This window comes from Coffea eugenioides, chromosome 10 (assembly GCF_003713205.1).
Source record: "Coffea eugenioides isolate CCC68of chromosome 10, Ceug_1.0, whole genome shotgun sequence".
NCBI lineage: Eukaryota > Viridiplantae > Streptophyta > Magnoliopsida > Gentianales > Rubiaceae > Coffea > Coffea eugenioides.
In genome coordinates, this window is record NC_040044.1 from 37,980,048 (window position 1) to 37,995,635 (window position 15,588).

The following is a 15,588-nucleotide window of genomic DNA, read 5'->3' on the forward strand; positions in this document are numbered from 1 at the left end:
TTCATCACCACGATGCTTTTGTATTTTATTTCAAGGGTCTCTTTTTTCTTTCATTTTGAGCCAAAGAAGGGGCAAGACTCATTACAATATCTCTAGAATTGTTCTTGGCTTTAGAGATCTAGTTCTATTTACAATGATTAGAAAGTTAAGTTTCCCCTTTCAATCTGTTAAGACTTCAAAAATTCAGTCCGTTGAGTAGCGGATGGAAATTGGAGGTAGTTGACGGTTTCTTCATGACTATTCACTACTTATATGCTTTTGGTTAATGTGTCGTTTTTAAGTTCTTCTGAAGGAGGGATTGGGGACAAGAACTCTATTGCCGTTAACATAATTATGTGTTAATTGTACAAGCAACACATACAAGACAACAGAAACCTGAAAATCATAAGCAACAACTTCAATACTGGAAATTTATTACTCTCAAGAAATTTTGGAGAAAATTGTCATACAAGAATGTGAATTGTGACCACGCCTTTAATTCCGGAAACACTGAATTATTACCAAAAAAATCTGGAAAACTGAAATGGCACCTAATACAATTTTAGATCTTCAGAGCCTTCATGAATTATGAGTGACTTTAACATTCATACTGACCCTTATTCTCAAGGGTAGTTACTTGTGGTAATTGACCCTTGTTCTTACTGAGAATTGCTATTTGTAATCAAAATCATCAAGCAAATTTTGCAACGACTAGACCAAAATCTTTGAGCAAATTTTACGGGTTTGAAATGATTATCCAAGGTCATTCTTTCCTTTTTCTAATCGATGTGGAATGTTACAAAAGTGGTTAGGCATTTTTTTAATGAAAAAACTTTAGTGTTTTTCAATGAAATAGGTTTACATATTCCTTATACTTTTCGTCTTCTTCTTTTTTTTTTATGTTTAACATAAAGAGGAACACATGCAATAATTCCCTTATATACCTCCCAAAGAAGAACATTGCACTCATGTCATATCACCTAATATCTTACAGCACCCCTATTCCATTTCACCATGCTAAACCTTTGCATCCTAAATCCGATCAACCATCAATATCGTCTCTCAGATATTGCTTCTTCTCCTTCTTCCTTCCACAATTACTAGTAGTTATACACTATAGAGTGATTTCTCCCTCCTGCAAAACCATTAATCCTCAGGAAACTACTATAGTTTAATTTCTCCTTGGACGATACCAACGGATACAAATATTGATCAAGATGAGATGGTGAAGAAGATGGCTTCTTTAATCGGCCAACATGATTAATCCGCTCCCAAGGTGTGAGATGCTGTGGTTGTTAAATCCTTCGAGAACTTCTCAAATTAATTTGTGAAGTCAGAAGTTTTTCTCAATCGACTTGACATTAACTGCAACACAGTATTGAAATTTTTTGTGTGAATAAGGCGTTGGGGTACAAGGGTGTAATATAAATCGAAGTTGGATAATATGTGCAAAAGATAATAAGATATTGATGCCAAGAACGTTGAAAACTTTCTTGATAAACGCCCTGCAGGAAGTTGGATTTGCTCGGCAGGGTATTATTTGAGTTCGAGACCAAAAATGCAACAAGGACTAGGACATTCACTATCCAGAGATCGAAAAGCGTTTTGAATTTCTCCATTTATTTCCATCCATCTTTAAAGAAATTCTGAATCTTGATCATGCATTAATTTTGGAAAGAGCTGTGAAGCATGTCGAATGGTTTTCATTTTTTTTTTTTTGTTTTTTTGGTTAGTACTGATTGCGCACATAAAGCTTCTTCTGCTGCTTCATATTAGCAGTTTTTGCATACAAATTGAATGAAATAAGGCAAGAATTATCACAAGCTGAGACACTATAGGCGGCTTTTCCGGTGCAGCATTGAGGGGGAATGCTGCATGCACTGACGAGAATGAGATCAATTGGTTAAACGTTCAAAAAACTTTTGTGACATCTCAAGGCTTTGTTTGGTAAGCAAATTTTTGGTCAAATTTGTCTGCTACAAGTTTTTTAATAATTTTAGCTACAGTAATATCAACAAATTCCTCAAAATTTTTAAACTATACACTTTAAAATATCCAAAAATTTACACATTTCAAAAAAATTTTCTACAACTTCGACAGTAAACTACAGTAAAGTTTTAAACAAACATTCAAAAAACTCACTTTCCAAACGAGATCCTCGAGCTGAATTTGGCGATTCAACAATGTTTTATTTAATTTTGATGAAGGCAAATTGTGAAGTGCCGATGAGGGCATGCGCCCGCTAGTACCTAAAAATGAGTACTAAAATGTAATATTGATATTTCTTGAATTGGTATTTCCTAATGTTAAGTGCTTACCTGGCTAATGGTAATTGAATTTCTACGTTACTGAATTCGACATTATAGCATGGACTCATTGATGAATACATGTGCACATATATCTCTCTTGGCTATTTTGAGCCAAAAACTGGTACAATTTTAGTTGCTCAAATTGATGATTTTGCAAATAGTGAAGTCTATGTTGGCATGGTTAGCTTTGGATTCGCCATGTACTAGGGACAATTGGACCTTGATTGGTTCTACAACTAGCTAGTAACTCTTTTGTATATTGCCTTCTTGCATACAGGAACATGGTACAAGGCATTTCAAAGATTAAACGTCAATCAGCATAATTCCTTGATGGCCTAATGGATTAATAGAAGTTCAACAAATGCAAAAAGAAAAGAAATAAAACTTCAATACTTTACGTTAATCTTGTGCATAAAGACAACAAAGGGTACTTCAGAAAGATTCTTTGTTTTCTCATTTTTATGCAAATGGGAACGCAAAAAGTATAATAATTTAGTGCATATAAGGTGATTAATTTAGAACAAAGTAACGTGGATTTAGCTCATCCACCTCTATGAAATCTAAGCTTCAATCAGATTATACACTAAGACTAAGATATTGTTCTACCTACCAACATGTGAAGATGCAAAATATATGGTGATGGAACCGACCGACACTGGCTCACGGTTGCATAATGCAATAGTGAAAAGATGCAAAATAGGTTTGTCGAGAGTATGGGAGGATAAAAGAAAAGTTGGGCATGAAGAATTTCACATGCAATGCAACCAGCATTTGTTGGGTGTACAAAATATGGCATTTTATTGTTGTCTTAAAGCTTGGATGAATTGATCAAAGATTCCAAAGTACTATTTCGTCTCCATATCATGACTTGGGATTTTCTTGCAGAAAATCATGGAACGAGACATTACTTGATTGACTACTAATGTCTCTAGGATCAACACCAACATAATTGCATATACGTACGTTCAATGCGCACGGAATAAATAATGGATTAACTTTTTATACAATGACAGAATGTAGTGATTTTTTTTTACTAGCAGTTTTAAATATATGTTACGTGTGCATGATTTGAAATTCAAATTTAAATTCATATTATGTAACATAATTTAGATCTGTTAGTTAGTGTAAAAAAAAATCATACATTAACAATGTATAAAAATGCTATCCATAAATAATACTATCCACTTCGTGTTTAGGCATATTTGCAAGTGTGCACGTAATTTACTCTTGTGTGCAAGTATATATGTTAAAGTATCTATAAACATGCATCTATGTGATTTAAAGATTCCAATTGTCAAATTACTCAGTTATTTATGCTTCATGCAATAAAATGAAGTTTTATTATTTATATTCAAGTTTATAGACAAATAGTCATATACATATATATATATATACAATTAAAAATGAAAAATCATTGATTAAAAATTTTCTTCACTTATTTGTGTGTCAACTCACTTACATACGTAAGCTAGTTGCATCATGTCTTAAAAATAAGAATAATGAATGTACAATTCAAATTTCGGTCTTAAAAAGTCTTTGCAAATTATGCACAAGTGACTAAGCTATATGGAGTAAAATACATCAATTTGAACTCCACATATTTTTCTAGGTGTTAAGCATTAAATATACCTAAAATTACATTTACACTAATTTCAAACAGTATATCATCATCTTATCAATCAAACATTATCCGTTCGGTTATTGGTAAATTAAAAAAGAAAAAGCAAACAAATGATGATAATGAGTAGAAGATGTATGGGTCTTATGTTATACATCTCCTCGTTATACTATGTTGCACAATTTCATAAATCGACAATTGTTCTTAAAAATTCATAAGACGAAAACTTTTTTTGAATTAGAAAATAGAGTAAAAACTTTTTTTTTTCAAAAAGAAAAAAGGGAAGAACAGTTGAGTCATAGATGAAGGGAAAGTGATGGAACGGCCGTCACTTGGGCAGCACGTGAGGTGCAGCCAATATCGTGTGGGCGTAGTTAATTAACAGCCGCTACGTGGCGTTGATTTGACTTATGGAATCACGTGAAAGCCGACGACCGCCACAGCCAATAGATGGAGAGCGTGGTAGCGTGGCAATTGATAATTGCACGGCTTATGACTTCATTATTCGTGTGCGCAGAACCGTTTAGTCGGTTCTTTCGCCGTCCATTATTGTCCCCGTTCTACTTCTACTTCATAAGTCAGGAGTAATACCAAACGATTAGGCTATACTACAACGTAATAAATGAAGCTTTTTTTTTTTTTTTAACCCGGAAGATGGTTGGGCTTTGTTTCCCTGAACTTGATGGCACATAACAAAAGGATTAATCTTTCTTCATTAAAAGTGCATGTAATTAGTTTCGATTGAATTTGAATTTCAAGTTTTGTTTATATGGCATGTATTGAATTCTACTGCTGTAAGATAATTAATCACAAAAACAAATGCACGCACAACATTTAAATAGTAAATTAGGTATATTAACTAGTTGAGATCCTAATTTAGTGGTTAAAGTCGAGATTTCAGAATGTAGAGATTCTATAGGTTTAAATTCCCTTTCTTCTTTCGCTTCTTCAACCCCTATTTAATAATTCAATTTTGCACTTAAACTTAATAGGTTCATTCCACCCAATTCAACACTTAAGGTGCGTTTGATAAAATTGAAGTCTGAAAATTGAAATTTAAAATATAAACTATGAATTAATTGAGTTATTGAATTGTTAAATAATAAATTTTATACATTTGAATATATATCACATTAAATGACAAGTAAATGACTCATCACTTATTTTTTGAAAGCAAATTTTGTCTAGAAAATTCAGTGTCATTTAATTAATTCAGATGTTTAATTTTTTGTTATTAAACGCGTCTGAACATATTAAGATCTGAATACATTAAATTTAAGTGTTGAATTGGGTTATCAAATAGGGTCTTACATTTAATAGATTCAGATCTTAACATATTCAGACGTGTCTAATAACAAAAAATATAACATCTAAATTGATTAAGTAACACTGAATTTTTTAGGTAAAACTTGCTCCAAAAAATAAATGATAATATATTCAATTATCATTTCATGTAATATACACTTAAATATATTAAATTTAATACTTAATAATTTAATAATTTCAAATTTCAAATTTCAAATTTCAGTGCCGAGAGTTTTGTTTTATCAAACGTCGCCTGAGTCATGAAAGTGATGTGTTCATTATCCATAGAGGTGCTTTAATGGCCCAAGTGTGACTTTCAATACTTCGTGAAAATGAAATTAAATCGTAAAAGACATTGACAACAGCGACATTGAATATAGATGCGTGCCTTTGACATTGAAAGTCATGTGCATTAGCAAGTTTTTATGTCGGTGATTAAAGCAATTAAAAATAATTTGATTTCAATAAGTAGAGTACACATGGTTTAATTACACTAAGGTCCACTGAGATTTGGCATAATTACAAAAAATCTCCCATTGCTAGTAAACTTTATGATGAAGCATAGTACATTTATTTTGCCTTTTCACTTCTGCAATTTAATTTCATAGGGTCCCTCCTCTCATCCCAATTATTTTCATGAAACTTGATATCATCCTTTGGTGTTCAAAATAAATATCGTCCTTTTCAAAATTCCATAATTAACTTTGAAAACATTTTCACATCACTTAACATCACACATTAACCTCCAATTTAGTGTTCGAAAACAACTATTCCGATTACGACGGCATGTTTATTAAAGACAGTTTATTTTTAATTGTAGGCAAAGAAAGACATTAAAAAGGAAAAAAAAAAAACTAACATGATGGCTGCAGTTAGGTAACAAAATTATGGCACATCTGGTCATTAACGAATAAACAAATATGTGGCAAGTAATGAAGAATATTCATTCAGGCAAAGGTAAGATTCATGCATTGTCCAGATTCAAGAGCCATCAAAATTCCATTTTTAATTTACAAATTTTGGAATGTACTATAATTTTTTAATAACATTTTGTCGAGGGGTTGAATTTCAACTCAAAACATAGATTTGAATAAGGATTTTACACTACTATTACAAGAAACTAAGACTTCAAAGACTGCGTGAATTAAGAAGAGGCTGTTGGCAAGGTCCAAGTCTCTTACAATTGAGGGAGCTAGGTGTGTATAAATGGAGCAGTAGACTCGTTTAATATATTATTTGTTCGAAAAAAAAGGACTAGTTTAATATGTTAACGGGCTTCTCTCTATCTTAGACTTTGTTTCGATTGTATTTTTCTAAATTTTTTTTAGAAAAATTATTATAGCGATTTAATATATATATAAGGTAAAAAAACGATTTAAAAATGTATTCACGAAAAATATAAAAATTGCTTTCCAAACAAAGCTTTAGTTAGTAAAACTTGTTAACTTTATAAAAGGGGAGTTTGTGTTGAATCGCGTTTCTGAAAGATATAAGTTTGAATCAATCTTTGAAAGAATACATTCGTGATTTGCTTTTGTTTCAAAATAACGTAACATTTCCTTCCTTGTAAACCTTTTTCCCTTTTTCCCGATCAAAAATCAAAGGGCTAGTTTATTACTAAAATTTTCTAGGGTCAAAGTTCAATTTTCTAAATTTTCACTCTTTTAACCAAATAATATGCAAATACTTGCTTTTATAAAAGAAATATTCAGCTAGCAAAGCTTTAAAAATCTTGGAAATGGTTGCCCCATTGTCCCACATTTCTTTTGTTGATTGAGGAGGTTAAAGTTACATAGGACAAAATTAAGGTTCTCATAATTAATCTAAGACTGACATCCCTTTGCTTGGATGTCAGACATTTATTGGAAATTTTTTTTTTTCACATTTCACACTTGTCTCGACTTCCTACGTAGTTGAGGAAAACATTATTGGAAAAAAAAATTGCATATTTTGCAATGGTATTTTCGTAAAAATTCAAATCACCTGGTTGTTTAATGCTATTGAATTTTAGAACTTCGTACGGGTCATAAAATATCAGATTAGGTAGGCCAAATTGTATATTTGTTCCTCAGGAAATAGTTGACGACTTCTTGCAGACATTGAAGAGGAATACATGCAATAAAGTCTCGAGAAATCACATGGCCAAGACAGGCACAGGCCAATGGAGTTACTATTTGCAGTATTCTTGCCCCATTGGCCACCATGAATCTGAACATGCAAATACTCTATATATCTTTCGTGAAGCCCCCACAACATTAAATATTTTGCTTCATTATCATCATCATTTTGTTTCGGAAAAGCTAGAAATTGTCACTGATTTTGGGAACCAATCCATGGCCAAATTTTATGTTTTAGAAAAAGCAAGTTTAAGTTGCCTAATTGTTTTCTTCTCCTTTGCTTTTTTCTATTGGACCCCTTGACCCTGATGGGACAAGAAACCCTATATGATCATGAAGATACACTTATTTGCTTTTGCGTGGATATTTAGCTAGAGGGAGAATCAAGAGAAGGGTTTGTGGGGGCAGTAGTTTTTTAGCCCACAAAATCATGTCTGGTATGTGTAATAGTAATAAAAGTTTCTCTCTCTTTTTTTTTAAGTTGGTATTTTTAATGTGCAATAAAAGTGAAGTCATAATTAAATTAGAGATTCTTGAGTACATTATAGTGCATTAATCTTATAATTTGTTTGTAAGTCTTTTATTAGATATTATTCTTTTTTGCTTGATTCTACTCCAAAGGATTCATTTAAGGTGTGATGATGAAATGAAACTTAGTCAAGTATTCAACACTATATAGGTGCATGTTTGCTGAGGAGGGAATGTGTATATTATAGTACAAGGAAGAGTGTATTTTGCTCTTAGTAATTCCTTGACAAAATATATGTAAATAACATTTAGAATTAATCTTATATACGCTGATAGTTTATATATGATCCTGGATGAACATATAATGTATATGCAAAATTTGAATTTAAAATTCAAATACAGATTATTTATCACACGTTTAATGATGATAGTGTATATATTGTCAGTATATAAAAAATTTAACCTAACATTGTGATTTGTCGAGAATCACTTTTTGATTGTACGAAGAATTCTTATATCTTGATTAAAGTTAGATCAAATGGTGACATTATATCTACAGAGGTATGTTGCTAGCAATGATAACTTCAGTCCAGTGTCTCCATCATATGCTCAATTAGTTTAGGGGCATTAGGTCTTTGTGCTTTAACTAATTCATAGAAGGTCTCCTTTCATCTTCAGTTTGTTTATTATCTACCTAAATCAGAAGAGAGGAATATTTTTCTTCAATGTTTGATTTTGTTTCGAGTTGCTTCTATTTTAAGGTTCATAAGAATTAAAGGACATTCCACTTGTTCCTAAAGAAAAGCTTTGCATTTATGTGGTTATCAAACAACATCAAGTATATTATTCTATGTCTCAGATATTTTGACTTCATTATAATTTATAATTCTTGATGTTAACATGCTGCTTAATTGGGTAACCATTTGCCTAAGCAACAAATAACTAAAGGAAAAAAATGTGTAAACATGGAAATCACATAGTTACTCTATCATCTAGTAGATTTGTATGCATTTTAGACACAAAAAGCCTAAATGGATATCTTTATTTTTTTTTCCGAAAACGACAACTATTGTATAACATATCTATTCTAGACTACAGGGAAGGGAGAGTCTAAAGAGGCTGTGTTTGGAGCTAGTAGGTACATGGACCTTACTAGACAAAGGGAGTGCTAAATGGATATCACTATTATCTTTTTAATACTAAAGACTATAAGAAGTTAAAACGGTTATCCCTTAAGACCGAGAATTTTTTCCATTAATTCTTTTTTTTTTCTTCGACAATGATGTTGGTCATCTTAAATTTGTTAGTGAATTGATGGGGATATTTCATCCGTTTTAATGTGATATTTGCCCACTTAAGCTAAAGATCTTGCTTCCACAATGAAATTTGGTAATTAGAAAGGGCCAAAATAATCATCTTATAATACAAAAAGGAAATTATTGGCTACAACTTGCACTTCATCTATATCCAAATTAAATGATGCCAGATTGGTATTTCTTAAACTTATCATTTGTTTTGTGAATGTTGGTTAGAGAACCATTTGCTCAAAAACAAAACGGTTGTTAAACTATCATAATCCAAAATCTTCCAAATCTATAAAAGTGAAAAAACCGCATTTTAGTGTCAAAAGTGGCTATAAATCTTGTCACCTTTGTTTTAATCACCAAGAGTAATATTCACTTGAAAAGAATCAAATGATTAGCTATCTACTATACAAACTAATTACTATGTTTTATCCTGTCATGTATATTTAGTTGATTTCCTTCCCTGTAGTTCTTAATCTTTTTATTTTTATGTTTTCTTTTCTTTGATATATCTAATACCATGTACCATACATATCTTTAATTCTTATCAAGAATTTAAAAAAAAAAAGCACAAAATTGTGCTCAAATACTATGCTGTCACATTTCAATTATCTTATACATATACAAAAAAAAAAAATTCAATGTGTTAAAGCTTTTTCCTCACATACTTAATGACATTAAAGATTCTCACATTTATCATATCACTATATGATAAATTTGAGATTTGTGTGTTGCACTCGGTTCAATGTTCATAACTTTTAAATTCAAACGAATTTTTACTAAATCAATCTTGAATCTTACCCGATCTTTTATTAAATCAATCTGGAATCTACGTTGAATATCTCGACTTGTTACACAATAATATGCTTTATTAAGTTTGATTTGTTCAAACACCAAAAATTTATCAAATGAACTCAAGTCATAAAATTTTTTTCGAACACATCCTTTGATTAAGCTTGCTTTCCAATCAGCATCAAATTACTTCAACCAAATCTCTTGTTTTCTCAAACAATCCAAGAATAAAAACTTTGCTTTGCTTTCTTGCTTGCTTAGAGATACCATGCAAAGCTTGCAAGTGGACCCCAATCAACCCATAGTCTAAGTCTATCTTCTTTAATCATCATAATCATAAATAAAATCATATAACAACTCAAAATCTGATGTAACTGATAAAGTGATCAGAAAGAAAAATGTATACCAACATTTTCTCTTTCCAAGTGAAGTCCCCTATTCTCTCCTTCCCTGCCGGGCTACCCCAACCGGTGGCCGAAGCTCCACAACAAAAAAGCAAGCTCGAAGCCTAAGAGCCTACAACCAAAAGCAACAAATAAAACAGAAAAGAAACAGTAGCCCCATTCCCCAGACCTCGGCCCACCCTTCCCAGTACCTAAATATTACCAATCGACAGTTAGCTAAAAGAGTCTCAAGATCCTAGCCTTTCAGCACCCCTTTATAAATCATTTTCATCTCTCAAATGGGTTCTCAGTGTTACCTTCTTTCACGTGAAAAACAGCCCGGAAAGTAATTCAATTTGTGTCTGTTTTTGTAGTGTTATTGATAAGTATGACTCAGCAGGCTGTGGTGGCCGGAGGAGATGTGAAGGGCTGCTCCGGCGTAGGTGGCAGTGATGATGCCCGGACGGTGGTGGTGGGAGTGAAGCTTGATGCTCAGAGTAGAGAACTGCTCACTTGGGCTTTGGTTAAGGTTGCTCAGCCTGGGGATCGTGTCATTGCCCTTCATGTTCTTGATAGTAATGGTATTGTAGTAAAATCTTTTCATGGCCTAACAACAAGTAGATTTTGGTGGGTATTTTTCTCCGGAATGATGAATTGGGAAATGCAGTTTTCTGATTAGTCACCATGACATGGCAAAATGCCGGGGGGGGGGGGTGGTGGTGGGGGGATTTCTTTGATTCTCCGTTTGATTATCACGTCTTTGGTGAAATGGGTTTTTTTTTTTTTTCCTTTTCGCCTTAAGGGATTTTTTGGTGAATTTTATGCATTTTTGGTGTGGGCAAATGTCAATCAAGTTGTTGAGGAAAATTTTAGCTTATCACTAATGTTTCTGTTTTTACTTAATGGTTGCTTGATTGATTGATGATTATGGTGAAATGGGATTGTGCAGAAATTGTGGATCGTGATGGGAAATCATCTCTGCTGTCTCTTGTGAAAGCTTTTGACTCTGTTCTTGCAGTGTATGAAGGCTTCTGCAACCTCAGACAGGTGAAAATTGTTTATTGTACGGTTGTTTTGTTCCTTAATTGTAGATAAAAGGTTGTTATCTGTCGAATTGAGCAAGTTTGGGTTTCGTTGAAGAATAGTAACACTATTGGTGGTAGGTAGTCTTTTGCTTCTTCTTCAAAGTAATGTACTTGGGCTCCTTTTGTTAGTTGAGATGTGTAAAGAATTATTTGCAAAGAAACTGTACTTGTCCACTCCAATTTTTTGTCGGTGGAAGATAAATTTTTCTGGTTCCTTAATTTGAAGGTGAAATAATATCCTTTTTTGGTTATAATATAGGTGGATCTCAAGCTAAAGATCTGCAGAGGATCATCAATTCGCAAAATTTTAGTTCGTGAAGCAAAATCTTACTCAGCAACTGAGCTTATAGTTGGAACTTCAAGGAATCATCATACCATCAGGTCATCAGCCTCCGTAGCTAAGTACTGTGCTAAGAAGTTGGCCAAGGATTGTTCAACTTTAGCTGTGAATAATGGGAAAATTGTCTTTCATAAAGGGGCTCCATCTTCATCCAATATCATCGCAAAAGGTAGTAATTCTGCTTATGAATTCATTTTATGCAATTTAACATGGTTTTTGATATTGTGGAAATAATCACTTTAATTAATTTTCTTTCTTTTTTCTTGTTTGGCTGCAGAAATTGAACATCATCATAGGAATGGTCTATTTAATGCACTTCAGAGGTCTCTGACTAAAAATAACAAAGCAATCACTGATGGCAATTTGGCAATGGGAATGATAGCATCTGACCACGTTACTAATGGGACTTTAGATCTAGCGCCAAAAGATGGTGATTCTAAACATGAGGATGGTTTCTTAAAAAAGGGTTGTCCTATTTGTTCTCTTGCTACAGTATCTGAAGATGATCGCAATACACAATCAGCAAAAGAATCTTCCTGTGATGGCAGCAATGGAGACTCAATGGCGATAGTGCCATTACAAAAGATAGAGGCTGCATCTAGTTCAATTTCACTGTTGATGAGGGAATTGCCTGAAGTTAGACCTGGTTGGCCACTTCTTCGCCGAGCAATATTATCAAACAAGCGAAATTCTAGCAACTCCTCAGTACGTCAGATCTCTGTGGTTCAGTGGGCATTGCGTTTACCAAGCAGACATTTTCTGTCAATTGATTCAAATGAAAAAGGAAGAGTTTGTGATCATGACAAAGATCAATCCCCCAAAATAGATGGAGAATGTGGTGCAATTGTTCCCATTGGCAATGAGACTCCGCCTGCTCCTGCTTCTTCAGATGGCATATCGAAGGCCTTACCAAAGGAGTTGGAGGGTCTCCATGATAAGTACTCAGCAACTTGTAGATTGTTTAAATACGGGGAACTTGTCTCAGCAACATCAAATTTCATCCCCGGTTTGCATCTCCCTCAACCTCTTGTTTAAGACGTTTGAAACTGTTTGAACCTCTGACTAACTTAATGTCATTTTGGAATTGTAGAGAACATGGTTGGTAAAGGTGGAAGCAGTAAGGTTTATAAGGGTTGCCTTCCTGATGGAAAGGAGCTTGCTGTCAAAATTTTAAAGCCATCTGAAGTTGCGTTGACAGAGTTTCTTCTGGAAATAGAGATTATTACTGCATTGAATCACAAAAATATAATCTCTCTTTTTGGTTTTTGTTTTGAGGACAACCACCTCCTTTTGGTGTATGATTTCCAGTCAAGAGGAAGCCTTGAAGAGAACCTTCATGGTATTTGTAATAGAATTCTTTCAGTTTAGACGTGCACTTTAGGGAAGGCTCCTTTCTATCTCAATATACTTATCCTTCGTTGCTGGCATATGAATCAGGTAACAAGAAGGATCCACGTGCATTTGGATGGACCCAGAGATATAAGGTGGCTGTTGGTGTAGCTGAGGCACTTGAATATCTTCACAATAGAGATGCTCAGCCTGTGATTCACAGGGATGTGAAATCTTCTAATATACTACTCTCTGATGATTTTGAGCCTCAGGTAGTGGCTTTTTTGTTTGTCTTAATATTAAGCTCAGGTTTCATGTTTCGCGTATCTCACAGTTGCTTCCATTTTTTCCAGCTCTCTGACTTTGGACTGGCTAAATGGGCTTCAACCACTTCAACTCATATAACAAGCACAGATGTTGCAGGAACTTTTGGGTTTGTGACTAAACCTGTTATTTTCTAATGCGTATTACAATTCAAATCATAGCAAAATCAAGTAGCAGCTGGAGATATTGTATATTTGTACATTGTAAAGGAAATTCTTAGATTATAGTTGAAAATCTTGGCTACCAAAAGAAGCAGTGAAGTTAAGAGAAATCAGAAGGTTGTGAACTTCTTGGAGTTTGATATTTGCTTGTGTTTCTTATCTAGTAATTTGTGCTGCTTGACAGTTACTTGGCTCCTGAATATTTTATGTATGGAAAAGTTAATGACAAGATTGACGTGTATGCATTCGGAGTGGTCCTTCTTGAGCTTATTTCAGGAAGAAAGCCTATAAGCAATGACTCTCCAAAGGGCCAAGAAAGCCTTGTTATGTGGGTATGTTTCTTTTGCGTGTTGGTCTACCAACTTCTAATTCCCTCATCTTGGGATGTTAATTGAAGGCGAAATTCTTTTTTTTTTTTTTTTTGCAGGCAAAACCAATTCTAAACTCTGGAAAATTTTCCCAATTGCCAGACCCAAGTTTAAGTAGCAATTATGATGGTGAGGAGTTGGAGAGGATGGCTTTAGCAGCTGCACTTTGTATTAGACGTGCTGCAAGAGCTAGACCTCAGATGAGCCTTGTAAGTAGCTTCTAATCCTCTCCTGATGTTCGATTGCACTTTATAATTCTTCTATTGGATGATTTGCCCTATAATGGAGTTGACATTTTCACAGTCTCTTATCTCAAAAGAATGGTGATATATTTTTAAAGCATCATCTCCTGACTAGATTGACGCTTATGCATTTGTGGTTCAATTATGTTGTTTACTGGCATTTGGCAGATTCTGAAGCTCCTCCAAGGTGATATCGAGGTGACTAATTGGGCAAGGCTACAAGTGAATGGTTTAGAAGGGACTAATACTGTTAAGCTAGTTGATAGTTTGGAGGGCTCTGATGCTTTAGATGATGAAACTTTTTCACATTCCAATCTCCAATCCCATCTAAACCTTGCGTTCCATGGTGTGGAGGATTCTCTTTCCAGCATCGAGCAAACTATTTCACTGGAGGACTATCTACGAGGCAGATGGAGCCGGTCATCAAGCTTTGACTAACTGCATTACTGCACAGAATGCAAGTGGACATTCTGTTCTCATTCTTTTGTAAATTGCCTTTTTCCCTACTTTGATTTAGCAATTCCTGATTCTACGCTGCATCTTTGTGTTGCTCATTGGTGGGTGTTGGATGAGAGGATGTTTGCGGGTTTGCCCTCCTCCTTCCCGTTGTATTCTATGTAGCAAATTGATGTGCTAGGATTTTGGTATTTTTGGTCAGTTCTCTTCTCAATCTGAATGATGAACTGAACCTATTTTGATTGTTCAAGATTGTTGGTCAAGTGTACACAAATGACAAATGAGTATCAATAAATACCTTTCTCAAGAATTGTGTCTCTACTTTAACTCCCTTCCCCTATTCCCTTACCTTTCTGAAACTCCTCATCCCCATTCTCGGTGTTATGAGAGCCTCATCCCATTAAGAAATAATGTCAATTGTAATTATACGATGCATATATAACGTGACTGTAAATCTATTACTGAGTTTTTTTAAAAAGAAAATTCCCTTCTTTTTCGATTCAACACTTCCCATGGCAGCCATTCACCAGTCTCTTGCCTCATTTTTCTTCTTCTGTTTACCTGATGTGTTCACTGACCAGAAGTTGCTCAGCCGATGCAGGCAGCAGAATTCCATGGATACATATCTTTACAGACTAAATCATTGCTTGATATGTCTTTTTGGGTGAGTACTATATTGACCAATATGCATAATCATGCACTTTGCACTTGAGCCAATGCTTTTAGGTGGTTGCTTTAGGTGTTTACTACTTTTTAATTTGGCCCTCTCATCACCATCCTTTATGGGATTCCCAGTATAATAATTGTACCTGCTTTACAGTGTCACCTTTTTCTCATAGACCATAGAAAGTCTATGGTGATTCTGCTTATGAGAAGTCCCAATCAGGAACAATATATTGACTGACTCCTACCTTTACCTACCTTTTATTACCTCCAACATCTGCAACTCAATTCATCCATAGATGTTCTATGGTCTGCAACTTACTACTGGTATTTTGGGACCTACAT

The 15,588-nt window shown here is 34.0% G+C and overlaps 1 protein-coding gene across 1 annotated transcript; it reads left to right on the forward strand.

Annotated features, from left to right (window-relative positions):
* The first annotated feature begins 10,292 nt into the window (after positions 1-10,292).
* Positions 10,293-14,890, forward strand: LOC113749093 (probable receptor-like serine/threonine-protein kinase At5g57670). Its single transcript, XM_027292748.1, has 10 exons — positions 10,293-10,856; positions 11,225-11,322; positions 11,620-11,869; positions 11,978-12,706; positions 12,791-13,039; positions 13,138-13,301; positions 13,383-13,462; positions 13,699-13,846; positions 13,942-14,091; positions 14,293-14,890. The coding sequence occupies exons 1-10, from the start codon at positions 10,664-10,666 to the stop codon at positions 14,560-14,562; spliced, it is 2,331 nt and encodes a 776-aa protein (XP_027148549.1). The 5' UTR covers positions 10,293-10,663; the 3' UTR covers positions 14,563-14,890.
* The last annotated feature ends 698 nt before the right edge of the window (positions 14,891-15,588 follow it).

What these genes read in the sequence shown, in the direction of transcription:
- LOC113749093 (XM_027292748.1), top strand. Translation starts at nt 10,664, where the DNA reads ATGACTCAGCAGGCTGTGGTGGCCGGAGGAGATGTGAAGGGCTGCTCC. An exon ending in CCTTGAAGAGAACCTTCATG is followed by an intron (nt 13,040 to 13,137) that starts GTATTTGTAATA and finishes CATATGAATCAG; the next exon opens with GTAACAAGAAGGATCCACGT. An exon ending in GATGTTGCAGGAACTTTTGG is followed by an intron (nt 13,463 to 13,698) that starts GTTTGTGACTAA and finishes GCTGCTTGACAG; the next exon opens with TTACTTGGCTCCTGAATATT.